The sequence below is a fragment of the Phyllobates terribilis genome, unplaced genomic scaffold, assembly GCF_046119375.1.
Source record: "Phyllobates terribilis strain yellow unplaced genomic scaffold, ASM4611937v1 Scaffold_1__5_contigs__length_1240528914, whole genome shotgun sequence".
In the NCBI taxonomy this organism is placed as follows: Eukaryota; Metazoa; Chordata; class Amphibia; order Anura; family Dendrobatidae; genus Phyllobates; species Phyllobates terribilis.
Window position 1 is genome coordinate 317,272,622 of NW_027362761.1, and position 12,697 is coordinate 317,285,318.

A 12,697-nucleotide genomic window follows, 5' to 3' on the forward strand; every position below is an offset into this window, starting at 1 on the left:
GCTGGCGATTCATCGGCTGATGGCAAGTCAACAGAGCAGTTCCTTTTCTTCTGCTCTGCTCTGTTGATGGGGTGTAACTGTCGACGTCCTGCTGATTGACAGCCGGGTTCCCATTGACAGCGGGCTCCCTGCAGATAGTGCTCAAGGGTATTGGATAAATAGAATATGGAACATCAATTTAGTGCCAGAAAAAATACCCTTCCTATAAAATACATAAATCTTTATTGGTATACATTAAATATACCCTGTTAATTAAAATAGTGACTATTTAGTGGCAACCCTTTAAACTACTCTGTGTATTATTACCTTACCTTGGACCTTTTGTTTTTCCCTGCTACTTTAATATGCACCTGTTTTGTGTATTATCCCGATAGGGCTGATGGTTTATTGTCTTTGTTGTGTCTGGACTGACTGTCCATAACTACATTTCCATTTTAATTAATGGGGTATTTTTAATGTATACCAATAAAGATTTATGTATTTTATAGGACGGGTATTTTTTCCCTGCAGTTAGGCAATTAAAATGACGTCAGTAGGCACGCCCCATCAACAGAGCAGACCGGAAGAGGAAGAGCTGCTTTGTTGATGTGGAGCAGGAGCGATCGGTGACTACTCTGAGCTTGATACAACAGGCAGGTAGTTAGCGACTAGTTTTTAGGCCCATAGTGAAATAGAGTCATCATTAATCATTTGTGGCTTTCATAAAAGTTGCAACTGTATTCCAGTCCTTGGAGTAATTTCATGTATGTCAGACATTTTCGCACAATGTTTGCGACTTTTTGTGAAACGTGCGACTTTTTGATGAGTTTTGCGCAAAAAATGTTGGCGAATAGCAAAGGATAAACATAAGTGAATTAAAAAAATCTTCAATTGATGAATCTGATTTTCTGTTCTACTCTGCTTGTTTCAATGTAGAAAGAATTAACCAAACAGTAGAGATTGTGAAGCACACGGTGGACATTGAAGAGAAGGGTGTGAAGCTGAAACTGACCATTGTGGACACTCCTGGCTTTGGAGATGCAGTGAACAACACGGAGTGGTAAGAGATCTGTCCTCCGATCAGTGGATACATTGCTGTACAGGATGTATAATCTGACATTTTATTTTTCTTCCTGGCGCAGCTGGAAGGCCATTACTGACTACATAGACCAACAGTTTGAACAGTATTTCCGGGACGAGAGTGGACTGAATCGGAAAAACATCCAGGATAATAGAGTGCACTGCTGCTTGTACTTCATCTCACCGTTTGGCCATGGGTGAGGAGAATGTGGGATTTCATGATGCATCCTGTAAATCCAATCATTATATGGATAATGATAGAGTCACATACAAAATCTAGTGTAAATAGGAAGGGTGGAGTTGCCATGGTAACCGTTCACATTTCCAGCATTTTAAAGAACGATGGCAAACCTCTAATACGTTTCCATGGTTATCACCACTGTTTTTCCTACACATTCAGCTGTATTTTTCTGTATCTGCATTTAACTATCTGTCAAAACATTAGAAATATTCACAGATCCACATACTGGAATCTGGAGCTGTACAGATCAGTTATTTTCCACTATAGCAGTTATAGTATATTGTAGAATATGCTATCATTTAGTGTTCAGGAATGGTCCAAGTTTCTCTCTCTCTTTCTCTGTTCCTCTCTTTTTCTTTCTCTCTCTCTTTCGCTATTTCTTTCTCTCTTTGCCTTGCGCTCTCTCTTTCTCTTTCTCTCTGTCACTGGTACACCGCAACAGAGTGGGGCTAGATGATTGCGGTGTCTGGTTACACGAACTCCTGCACTTATTTGAACTGTTTCACCATCCTCTTAAACAGTGCAGGTTTTCCTTGCTGTCATGGCAAGGGTTAATCAGTTCAGTTGATCTCCTGGAGCTCTCCATCCAAAATTGCCTCAGCTGTTCTGTGTTGGCCACTCCCCTCTGGTATATATTCTCACCACTGGCACTTGGGAGTTGCCAGTGATAGTTTTTTCACTTCCTGGTTTGGAGTTGAAGGAGAAGTTGAGTGTTTGGAGTTGGAGAGTTTTTCAGGATATTTCTGAATTGAGTTGGTTTGCGTGTTTTTACGTATCCTCTCACATTTGGTTTCCCCTTCCTTTTATTCCCATGTTTCTCTCTCTGTTATTTTGTGAGTGTATTTGAATCATTGCAGTTTTTTTTATCCCTGTCTGTTAACCCTGTCTGTCTGGTTAGTGTTTTCCTATACACTTCAGCCCCTCACCTCCCTGGGTGGGGGAGGGATCAGACAAGGGTTAAGATAGGAGCATAGCTAGGTAAGAGAATCCAGTGTCTCCAAATTCAGAAGTGTTCTGGGAGACAGGGATAGACTAGGGCGCCCCTAGTTCGAGGGATCAGGTAGGTGCCCACAGTCGCTTTACACTATGTGACACTCACTCTCTCCTTTCTCTCTCTTTTTCTTCAAATCTCTTTATCACTGTTTCTCTTTGTCTGTCACTCTTTCTCTTTCTATCTATTTCTTTCTCTCTCTGTTTTCTCCTTTCTTTCTTTCTTTCTCTCTCGTACCACAATTAGTTTCTTTAATTGCGTTACATCATACAATTTTCCATTATTCCAATTTAATGCAATATTGCCCCAGCCAGTAATAAAATGTATAATTTTTTTTTTCAACATAATTTTTATTTGATTTTTCAAAACATAAATACATAACATACATCTAATCTGGTACATAGAGAGGTAAGAGTGCCCGTACGCAGACTGGGTCTATAACAACTCTTTTCACATAATTAATTGGTATAACAGATATAACAAACAACAAAATGAATTACCGGTAGTTGGCAGTATTTCTTATATCTCATTGAAGCCATCATGGATAATTAATGCATTTATATCTATGCCAAAAGTCCTGGCTCATTGATTGTTCTCTTCACCATTCTCTTCTTCATTTTAAGTTAAACGAAGTGGACCTAAGTTATTTTTGAGATCTTCTAGTATATACCATGCTGTAGATGTAAAGGGTTCTACCATTTTCCTTTTGTCCTATATTGAACAACAATTTCTAAAAATATATAATTTTTTGTTAACATGGGAGCCTGTGGGTATCAGATGGCCAACAAATAGCATCCTTTGTGGCATCCATCCAACAAATACTTTTTTTCCCCCTTTTTATTACCTTGCTGCTGTTTAATCCCTAAATGCCGCTTTCAATCTCTGACAGTGGCATTTAAGGTGCTCAATGGCTGATATATTCTCAGCTCCCATCACCATTCACCCCCCACTCCACTCAAAACGTGGGGATGTCGATGGGTTGTCATGGCAGTCAGGAGCTTGTACCAAGAAAATATCTAACCTAGAGGTAACCAAACCTTTGTGTAAACATGCAAAAACCTCTAAAACTATTACATTTTATTTAAATCTCATTAAAAGTACTCCAAACCCATGTGCTCAGAGAATAAAACCAACGTCACTCAGTAGTGATCGTTCTATAGAATCAGTGTCCCTATGGGACTTCATATAGTCAGAACAAATGATAATAAAGATACGGGTACCAGCCTGTTATATGATAGAAGCCTTAACTTACCCTGTCTGTAGACTATACTGATGCTGCCTAACGTGGGTGTTGGCACCCTAAATAACAAGTTTGGCGCCCCCGTTCCTCGGTGGCTGTCCCTCACTCTCCCTGTTTTGCCCTGATAGTGAGCTATATACAAAAAAATGAGTGACTGCCTCCTCTAATACATTATAACACTATGTTGATATTTGTATAGATAAAGATGCATATCCTGATAATTATAATTTATCTCGTATTCTGGAAACCGCCTCGACGCGTTTCCCCGTCCTGTCGGTTCATCAGGAGGCCAGGTATACAAACATCCAGAGAGATATAAACGTAAATGCATGGTGGATAAAGGCAGGCTCCTGATGAACCGACAGGACAGGGAAACGTGTCGAGGGTATGTTAAGGCTTCTATCATATAACAGGCTGGTACGCGTATCTTTATTATCGTTTGTTCTGACTATATGAAGTCCCATAGGGACACTGGTTCTATAGAACGATTACTACTGAGTGATGTTAGTTTTATTATTTATTATTATTATTATTATTAATAATAAATATTTATATAGCGCCATTAGGTTCCATGGCGCTTTACAAGTGTAGGGGCCGACGGGGACATGAAAACGAGACATCAAAGGAGGCACACTGGTACAGTAGGGTAGGGGGTCCTGTCCACACGGGCTCACAGTCTATGGGGGGTGGATGGGGATACAGGAGGAAGGGGAGAGGAGAGGGTGAGATAGTGAGGTGGATGGGTCTCAGTGTGGGCTGTAGGCCTGAAGGAAGAGGTGGGTCTTTAGGTTTTTCTTGAAGGTTCCCAGGGTAGGGGAGTGTCGGATGTGATGGGGGAGAGAGTTCCAGAGTATGGCGGAGGCACGAGAGAAGTCTTGCAGGCGGTTGTGGGAGGAGGAAATGAGAGGGGAGAAGAGGAGAAGTTCTTGAGAGGAGCGGAGATCGCGCGGGGGGACATATCTGGAGACCAGGTCGGAGATGTAGGGAGGGGACAGTTTGTGTAGGTTTTATTCTCTGAGCACATGGGTTTGGAGTATTTGTAATGAGATTTAAATAAAATTTAACAGTTTTAGAGGTTTTTGCATGTTTACACAAAAGTCAGGAGCTTGCTAATCTTGTTGCCCAACTGTGCCTCATAAAAGACCATCATTTACACTGTATACTGCAATATTATATACAGAGTAAGCGATTAAACCACAACTGGTTCACATTTACTAACGGGACTAAGAAGTAAGGTAAAACATATATGTATATAAAATTTGTGTCACTTCTCCCTCGTTATATCAGTGTAAAACTAAAGAAATAAAAAAGGTAAATGAACAATTTGATATTGCCAGGTCTGTCAAAGTCTGCGCAATCAAACTGTAAAAAGATTTATGCAATAAAGCAAAAAAAAAAAATGAAACACCAGAACTGCTATTCTTTTAGTTGCCGCACCTCCCCCAAACTGCAACAAAAAGCAGAAAATTGTCAAATGATGAAGGGGTTAAAAAAGTGAGTGTACATGACTTCAAACAGGCACTGTAGGTGACATTGTGAATTTGAGACCCCCAAGAATCTGCTGTATATTATATAATGCATGTATTCATTTCCATCCAGACACCCCCACTTTCCACACTTATAGAAATATATGCGCCATTAACACCCAGAAATTTCTGAAAAAGTTGCAATCATCATTGGCCCCAATCTCCTCCCTCTCATGTCCCGACTCTGCATTGAAGCATTATAACGAAATAATGCTATGCGCCCTGGATGAAGCCGCACCTCCTACATGAAGAACAATTCGGCATAGACGGCGACAACCCTGGCACACACCTCAAACACGTCTTCTCCAGCGGTGCTCCAGGTGCGCTGAAAGGCTGTGGAGAAAATCTAATCTGCCCTAAGATTTCCTCCATTATAAATTTATGCTGAAAACATATAACTCTGCCCTTCACCTCTCCAAACAAACCTACTTTAACAACCTCATAATCTCACTTTCCAATAATCCTAAACACCTCTTTGACACGTTTCATTCTCTCCTCAATCAAACAGCACATGCCCCGATCACCGACCTCAGCGCTGACTATCTGGTCAATTATTTCAAAGAAAAAATTTACCATATCCGACAGAAAATTTTCTCCCAATCCCCAAACGTTATGCATGCTCTCCCCCGCCACATTGTATCTTGCTCACTTTCTGACTTCGAACCAGTCACGGAAGATGAAGTGATCAGGCTCCTTGCATCTTCTCGCCCTACCACCTGCACCAGTTTGCATCTTCTCGCCCTACCACCTGCACCAGTGACCCTATTCCCTCACATCTCCTTCAGTCCCTTTCTCCAGCTGTCACCACTCACCTAACTAAAATTTTCAACCTCTCCCTCTCATCTGGTATCTTTCCCTCTTCTTTTAAACATGCCAGCATACATCCATTACTTAAAAAACCATCCCTTGACCAGAACTGCACGGCCAACTACAGACCTGTTTCCAATCTTCCCTTTATCTCTAAACTCCTGGAACGCCTGGTCCATTCCCGTCTAATCCGCTATCTCTCAGACAACTCTCTTCTTGACCCTTTACAATCTGGTTTCCGCTCTTTACATTCTACTGAAACTGCCCTCACTAAAGTCTCTAATGATCTACTAACAGCTAAATCTAATGGTCACTACTCCCTGCTGATTCTCCTGGATCTCTCTGCAGCATTCGACACTGTGGAATGGATCATCAGTCCTCCTCACTATGCTCCGCACTATTGGCCTCAATGACACTGTTCTCTCCTAGTTCTCCTCCTATCTCTCTGACCGCTCTTTCTCTGTGTCTTTTGCCGGCTCCTCCTCCTCTCTCCTTCCCCTTACTGTCGGGGTTCCTCAAGGATCAGTCCTAGGCCCCCTTCTTTTCTCCTTATACACCGCTCCCATTGGACAAACAATCAGCAGATTCGGTTTTCAGTACCATCTCTATGCTGCTGACACCCAATTATACACCTCTGCTCCGGACATCACCCCTGCATTATTACAAAAGACCAGTGATTGTCTTTCTGCTGTGTCTAACATTATGTCCTCCCTCTGTCTAAAACTGAATCTGTCAAAAACTGAACTACTCGTATTTCCTCCCTCCACTAACCTACCTCTGCCCGATATTGCCATTTCCGTTTGTGGCTCAACCATTACTCCCCAGCAACAAGCCCGCTGTCTTGGGGTCATTTTTGATTCAGATCTTTCCTTCACTCCTCACATCAAATCACTCGCTCGTTCATGTCAGCTACACTTCAAAAACATCTCAAGAATCAGGACTTTTCTCACCTTTGACTCGGCAAAAACTCTTACTGTAGCTCTTATTCATTCTCGTCTGGACTACTGCAACTCTCTACTTATCGGGCTCCCTCTTACTAAACTCTCCCCTCTCCAATCCGTCCTTAACGCAGCAGCCAGGATCATATTCCTCGCCAACCGCTACACCGATGCCTCTTCCCTGTGCCAGTCATTGCATTGGTTGCCCATCCAATATAGAGTTCAATGTAAACTTATCACGCTTACCCACAAAGTGCTCCATGCTTCAGTACCCCCCTACATCTCCTCCCTTGTCTCAGTCTACCACCCTACAAGTGCCCTCTGTTCTGCCAATGACTTAAAACTAAAATCCTCCATAATCCGAACTCCCCACTCCCGTCTCCAAGATTTCTCGCGTGCTGCGCCTATTCTTTGGAATGCACTACCCAGGACAGTTCGATTAATTCCCAAAATCCACAGTTTCAAGCGGACCCTAAAAACCCATTTCTTTAGACTGGCGTATCGCCTCCACACACTATCTGTCCGTCCCAGTTTTCCCCCATATTAAAATCTTCTTCAATTTCAGGTTCATACCAACCATGCACTTAATAGCCTCGGTCAGGATTGTACACATACTGGCAGGCGACCAGTCCATGTATTATTTATCCTATTTAGTATATCAAGGCTGCATTATACAATATATGTACATTCTACCTTTTGTGTCTCCCCCCATTTCCTCATAGACTGTAAGCTTGCGAGCAGGGCCCTCACTCCTTTCGATATGAGACATGCTTATTCTGTATTGTCTGTATAAGTCCCCCCTAAAATTTGTAAAGTGCTGCGGAATATGTTGGCGCTATAAAAATAAAAATTATTATATTATTATTATTATTATATCCATTAGAGGCACGCTGTAATGTTAGACAGTGTGTGAGGCATCCCAGGGAGCACGTGTGTGCCATGCTGAGATCCTGAGCATGAGCTGATAGCTGTCCATTAGATGACCTCTCTGTGCTTTCTTTCCATTGTGTCAGGCTGCGGCCAGTGGATGTGGCTTTTATGAAAGCTCTGCATGAGAAGGTTAATATCGTTCCTCTGATCGCCAAAGCCGACTGCCTAGTACCCAATGAGATCAGAAAACTGAAAGATCGGGTGAGTTTTCTGAGAATCGTTTCTGTTAAAGGAATCCTGAAAGGTCCCCCATGTCCTCAAACCCACCAGCATTTGTATATTCCTTTATAAATACCCCGCCTAACAAAACCTTTATCCTGGACGATACATAAACAGATGTTAAAGAAAAGTGTTTTTACAGTCCGTTTTTAATATGCAAATAACCTTTTGACTAGTCGAAGGCTCGTTTGGTGGTTGGAGGGCATTGGGGACCTGTCAGATTCCCTTTAATGATAATAGCCATAGATGATAGGATGTAGCAGAGCATGGGTACTACAAAATAGATTTTAATTGGGCAATGGAAATTATGTAGTTACAATACTTTGTACTTGTATGTTCTGTTCACAGTCGTGTTAGTCTGTTGTGTTAGTCTCTTTCCATTAGTTTTACTTTGCTTATGAATATTAAAGCATGCAATCTAAAGTAAAGGCAGCCCTGAGGACAGACCAGTTCATGGGGACAATATGGATTATCTCAAATGAATCATGATGTACCTACAAAAATGGAAGTAATGATACGAGAGTGAACAAGGCCTTAAAGGAGTTTTCTCATGTATGAAATTGGTATAGATAGTTAGACAGCATGAAAATAAACACATTTGCAATCGACTAACTTTTTCTATCTGCTGTTGTTCTGCTATGAGAGCTTTTGTCTTACATTGTTTACAGCTCTCTACAAAGGAGACTGACCACCAGAGCCTAGCTGAGTATGCACAGTAGCAACATTTTAGGCTGAAGAGCTAACTACTGAGATCCAATTTTTCTCTTTCCAGCCCATTCATTTCTATTAACAGTTAGCTGCTGATCTCCCCCTCCCTGTCAGCCTCTGACCTGAGCTGATGTTATCAGTCCTGCAAAATGACAAGCTCCCGACCCACACCTGTTGCGGCTTCCAAAGCAGTTTTGCTCTCACTTTCCAGTTTTCCTGATCACTGCTCTCACTTCTGGAGCCATGTGCTTGTTGAAATGCACTGTTATCTCTTTGCTGATCAAGTGATATCAGTGTAGACTTACAAACCTGACTGCTGAGTCTGTCACAGTAGCACCAAAAGCTCAGCAGAAGGACAAACTGCTGAAGTAGAACTGTCACTCAGGAAGGAGTGCCGTTCCCTCAGCAGCAATGGAGAGAAGAGACTGGACTGTGTGTGATGCTGAACACACATGTTGAGAATAACCCTTTAAACGATTATTTGAGAATTAGCATTGATGACCTGACTTTGGGATAGGCCATCAGTGTTTACTCCCTTTTGGAACAAGTTCTCAAAAGGCAACGGCAGAGAGCTGTTGCTGAAGCTTGGGAGGGTGAATACCTGCTGTTGTTTCCTATTTTACAAGTATACAGCTGCTAGTACTAAACTTCTGCAGATACTTCACTTAAATAGCCAGCACAGCAACCTACTTTTCTTTTTTGTTGTTGCTGGAGCTACATTTTGACAAAGGGTCACATTGAGGGTGACTATGACTTTACTTCAAAGTTTCTTTATAAGAAACAAGTTTGCAGTTGTTAATAAATTCCACCATCATCCCTGGACCCTTCCAGGAAGCTGTCACTTTTATTACAATTATGTTGACATGTTTCTGTGAACTGTTGATTGTTGTTAGCCCACATTCACACGTTCAGTATTTGGTCAGTATTTTACATCAGTATTTGTAAGCCAAAACCAGGAGAGGAACAATCAGACGAAAAGTATAATAGAAACACGTCATCACTTCTGTATTTAGCACCCACTCCTGGTTTTGGCTTACAAATACTGATGTAAAAAACTCACTAGATAATCAACATCTGCATGTGACTTTAGAGGGTTTTTCCTCAACAATAAGCTGATAATAAAGTGCCCCCAGCAATCCGAGGAAACCTTTTTTTTTTTTTAGTAAACATTTTTCCTGCAGTGCCACCACAGAGAAAATAAAGTATTACATAGTCAGGGTCCTCCTGTGCAAGACGTGATCTGTGTAACTGCTCCCCACTTTGCCCAAGAGATGAGGATGATCCTGAAACCCCCTTTATAACTCAGGATTCACCGGGTATTTGAAAATGGGTTTCCTAAAGTGGGCAACCCCAGCTTCAACCCCTTTCTCTCCTTTTTCAGGTGAGAGAAGAGATTGAAAAGTTTGGAATAAAAGTCTATCAGTTCCCAGAATGTGATTCAGATGAAGATGATGACTTTAAACAGCAAGACAAGGAGCTGAAGGTGAACAGAACAAGTTCTATTATTTTCTTATCTCCCTAATAATATATTTTGATGTATAATATAGTACATATTATCTTACACTGTCCTATAAAATGTCGTCTACCACAATGAGCCGGTGCAGTATAGTTTTTACCTGACTAGTCTTATTCCTTTTAGGTTTATTTAAGAACTTTATGTTTTCTCTATGAATTTATCACTTACTTTTTTGGTTACAGGAGAGCGTACCTTTTGCTGTAATTGGAAGCAATACAGTAGTAGAGGCTAAAGGCCAGCGGGTACGAGGTCGTCTCTATCCATGGGGTATAGTGGAAGGTACGTTAGAACTTCTAGTGTCACTGCCAGTGTGAGGGTTCACCCACTTGTCTTAGATTCTATCAGCGTCTATAGAAAGTTTTAAACTTTATAGTGAAGTAACCTAATGGGTCATCACGTCTGCCTACTTTTTTATTCCTACATGATTTTTTTTTTGCTTTTGAGATATATACATAGTTTGTATTTATTTCAGAAGTATGAAGTATGGTCTATTTCAGAGATGGACAATGAATTTTTCCAAAAATCCACATAAGAGACTGTGAGTGTTGTGGAGAGCCAAACTTAATTTTGCTCATTATTACTGTTTTATATCACTTTCTTAACTAAGGGCTCCCTGATCCATCATTGTATTCACCGGTGTCTGCAGATACCAGTGAACGTGAGATGCTGGACAGGGGGTAGCTGTGTGGTGACACTGTATCCGTGGGCCGCACTGGAACAGACAGAGGGCCGCATGTGGCCCGTGGGCTGCACTTTGCTCAGGTCTGGTCTATTCTGTACATATCAAGCCTAAGGTTCAGGTAGTATGAGTAGTACAAAGCTTTAAAGTGAAACAGAACGCTCAGTTTATTATTGAACATGGATATATGGAAGCCCCATTTAGATTAATAGGATATAGGCAGACATTTTTGCAACAAATCTGTATGTGAACATACACTTATGGTATATTCCACTTTTAGGCAGTTTTAGTACATTTTCTTCAAGAGCGCTGTGCTCCTGGCATCCTGCTTTGCTGTGTGTAGTGCGCTCCTGAAGACTGACACTTAGGACCAGTGGCATGGTCGCACTGCTGGTGTGAACTGTGCATTCACCCTCACAGCTAGCTAGATTCTGCATCATGAGAGCTGGTGCCAGGGAACTGAATCTGGGGGTATCCAACAATCCCGCCAACTTCAGAGCGTCTTGAGAAGGCTCTAAAGTATAGAGTCTTGCAAGCGGTGTGAGTTCCTTGCCTCGGAAACTGGCCACTCAGTGACTGCAGCGTGGCCAGTGTCTTAAGCAGTGTACACTAGAGAATTAAAAGCCCCCTGTTCTTGAGAATACTAAATTGCAAAGTTGCTTATTTTTACAACCGCTTTGCAATTTTAACCACATAAGAACTTGGAACAATGCCTTTAATGTCTTTAGAAATTACAGTAAAATGCAGGGGTGGATACAGAATTTTTAAAGTAGAGGAGGTTTATTGCTTTTATAGACACAGGTAGATAGTCCACAGGTACTTGTACAAACACACACTGTGACACCATTAACACACATATATCTGGCTATGTACTGTGTATTTGTCACAGTGAGTGTGCGCGTGTGTAAGTGTGATTGCGCTATGCAAGTGTGATAATGCTTATAGCCATGGTCCTCAAGTTTACAAAATTGTACAAAATCTTGTACACGCCCCTGACTGGAAGGTGGAGGCCCTGTTACAGTGTTTGCATTGGGGCCGAGGAACTTTAAGTTGCATGCTGTATGTATCGTGTATATAGTCGAAAGTCAGGTAAGTGCCGGCCAGTTGTGTGTGTGATGACCTTAAATACATGGCATGTTAGAAGAAACAGGAATTACAGACACTATATTTGGAAGCCGTAACAAAAAAAAGAACAATTCTGCTTTTATGTCAGCTGTTTGTTCATAGACATAATGCTTAGCTATTCCTACATCAAAGCTCTGATTGCAGCGGTGATGGCCGCACTTCCTCTCCTTCGTTAAAAAACCTTTGCCTGCTGCCAAAAACAATCAAAACATCTCCACATGTCGTGTGTATGCGGATGATCCTACTCCCTTTAATCATTTAAAGCGATACTGTCTTATATCCTGTTCAACCTGTAATTGCTGCTCATACCATTAATGACCATGGGCCCAATTCATCAAAGCTTTCACCCCAGAATTCTGTCATAAAAGCTTTGAAAAGTCACAACATTTAGGTGCAGCTTGGAGTTGGGCCAATATTTTGAGACTTTTGCCACTTTCACAACAGTTTTTCCCAGCTCCAACTAAATGGGTGGAACTGAAGCCGGGGCGGGACCCCACAGCTCATCTTAATTCATGACAAACTCTGGATTTCCCTACTTTGGAAATTTCACTCCAGTATCTGACTGGAATAAGATTTCTGGTGTAGTGCACGGAAGGGCACGTCACTCATCAGACGCTCCAGATTCATGAAGAGCCGAGAACATGTTCATGAATCAGGAGCGTCTGACTCCACCATTCCCCATCAACACCAGTCTAGATGAATCGGGGCCTTTGTGTAT

At 41.7% G+C, this 12,697-nt stretch overlaps 1 protein-coding gene across 8 annotated transcripts in view; it reads left to right on the plus strand.

Moving 5' to 3' along the window:
* SEPTIN5 (septin 5) overlaps positions 1-12,697 on the plus strand; it is an 89,675-nt gene that overhangs the window by 58,342 nt on the left and 18,636 nt on the right. For all 8 annotated transcript variants that reach the window (XM_073675326.1, XM_073675334.1, XM_073675344.1 and 5 more), the window contains 5 exons: positions 916-1,039; positions 1,122-1,256; positions 7,816-7,933; positions 10,041-10,142; positions 10,358-10,454. In XM_073675326.1, the coding sequence (XP_073531427.1) occupies positions 916-1,039; positions 1,122-1,256; positions 7,816-7,933; positions 10,041-10,142; positions 10,358-10,454 (576 nt within the window). The remainder of the gene's footprint in view (positions 1-915; positions 1,040-1,121; positions 1,257-7,815; positions 7,934-10,040; positions 10,143-10,357; positions 10,455-12,697) is intronic.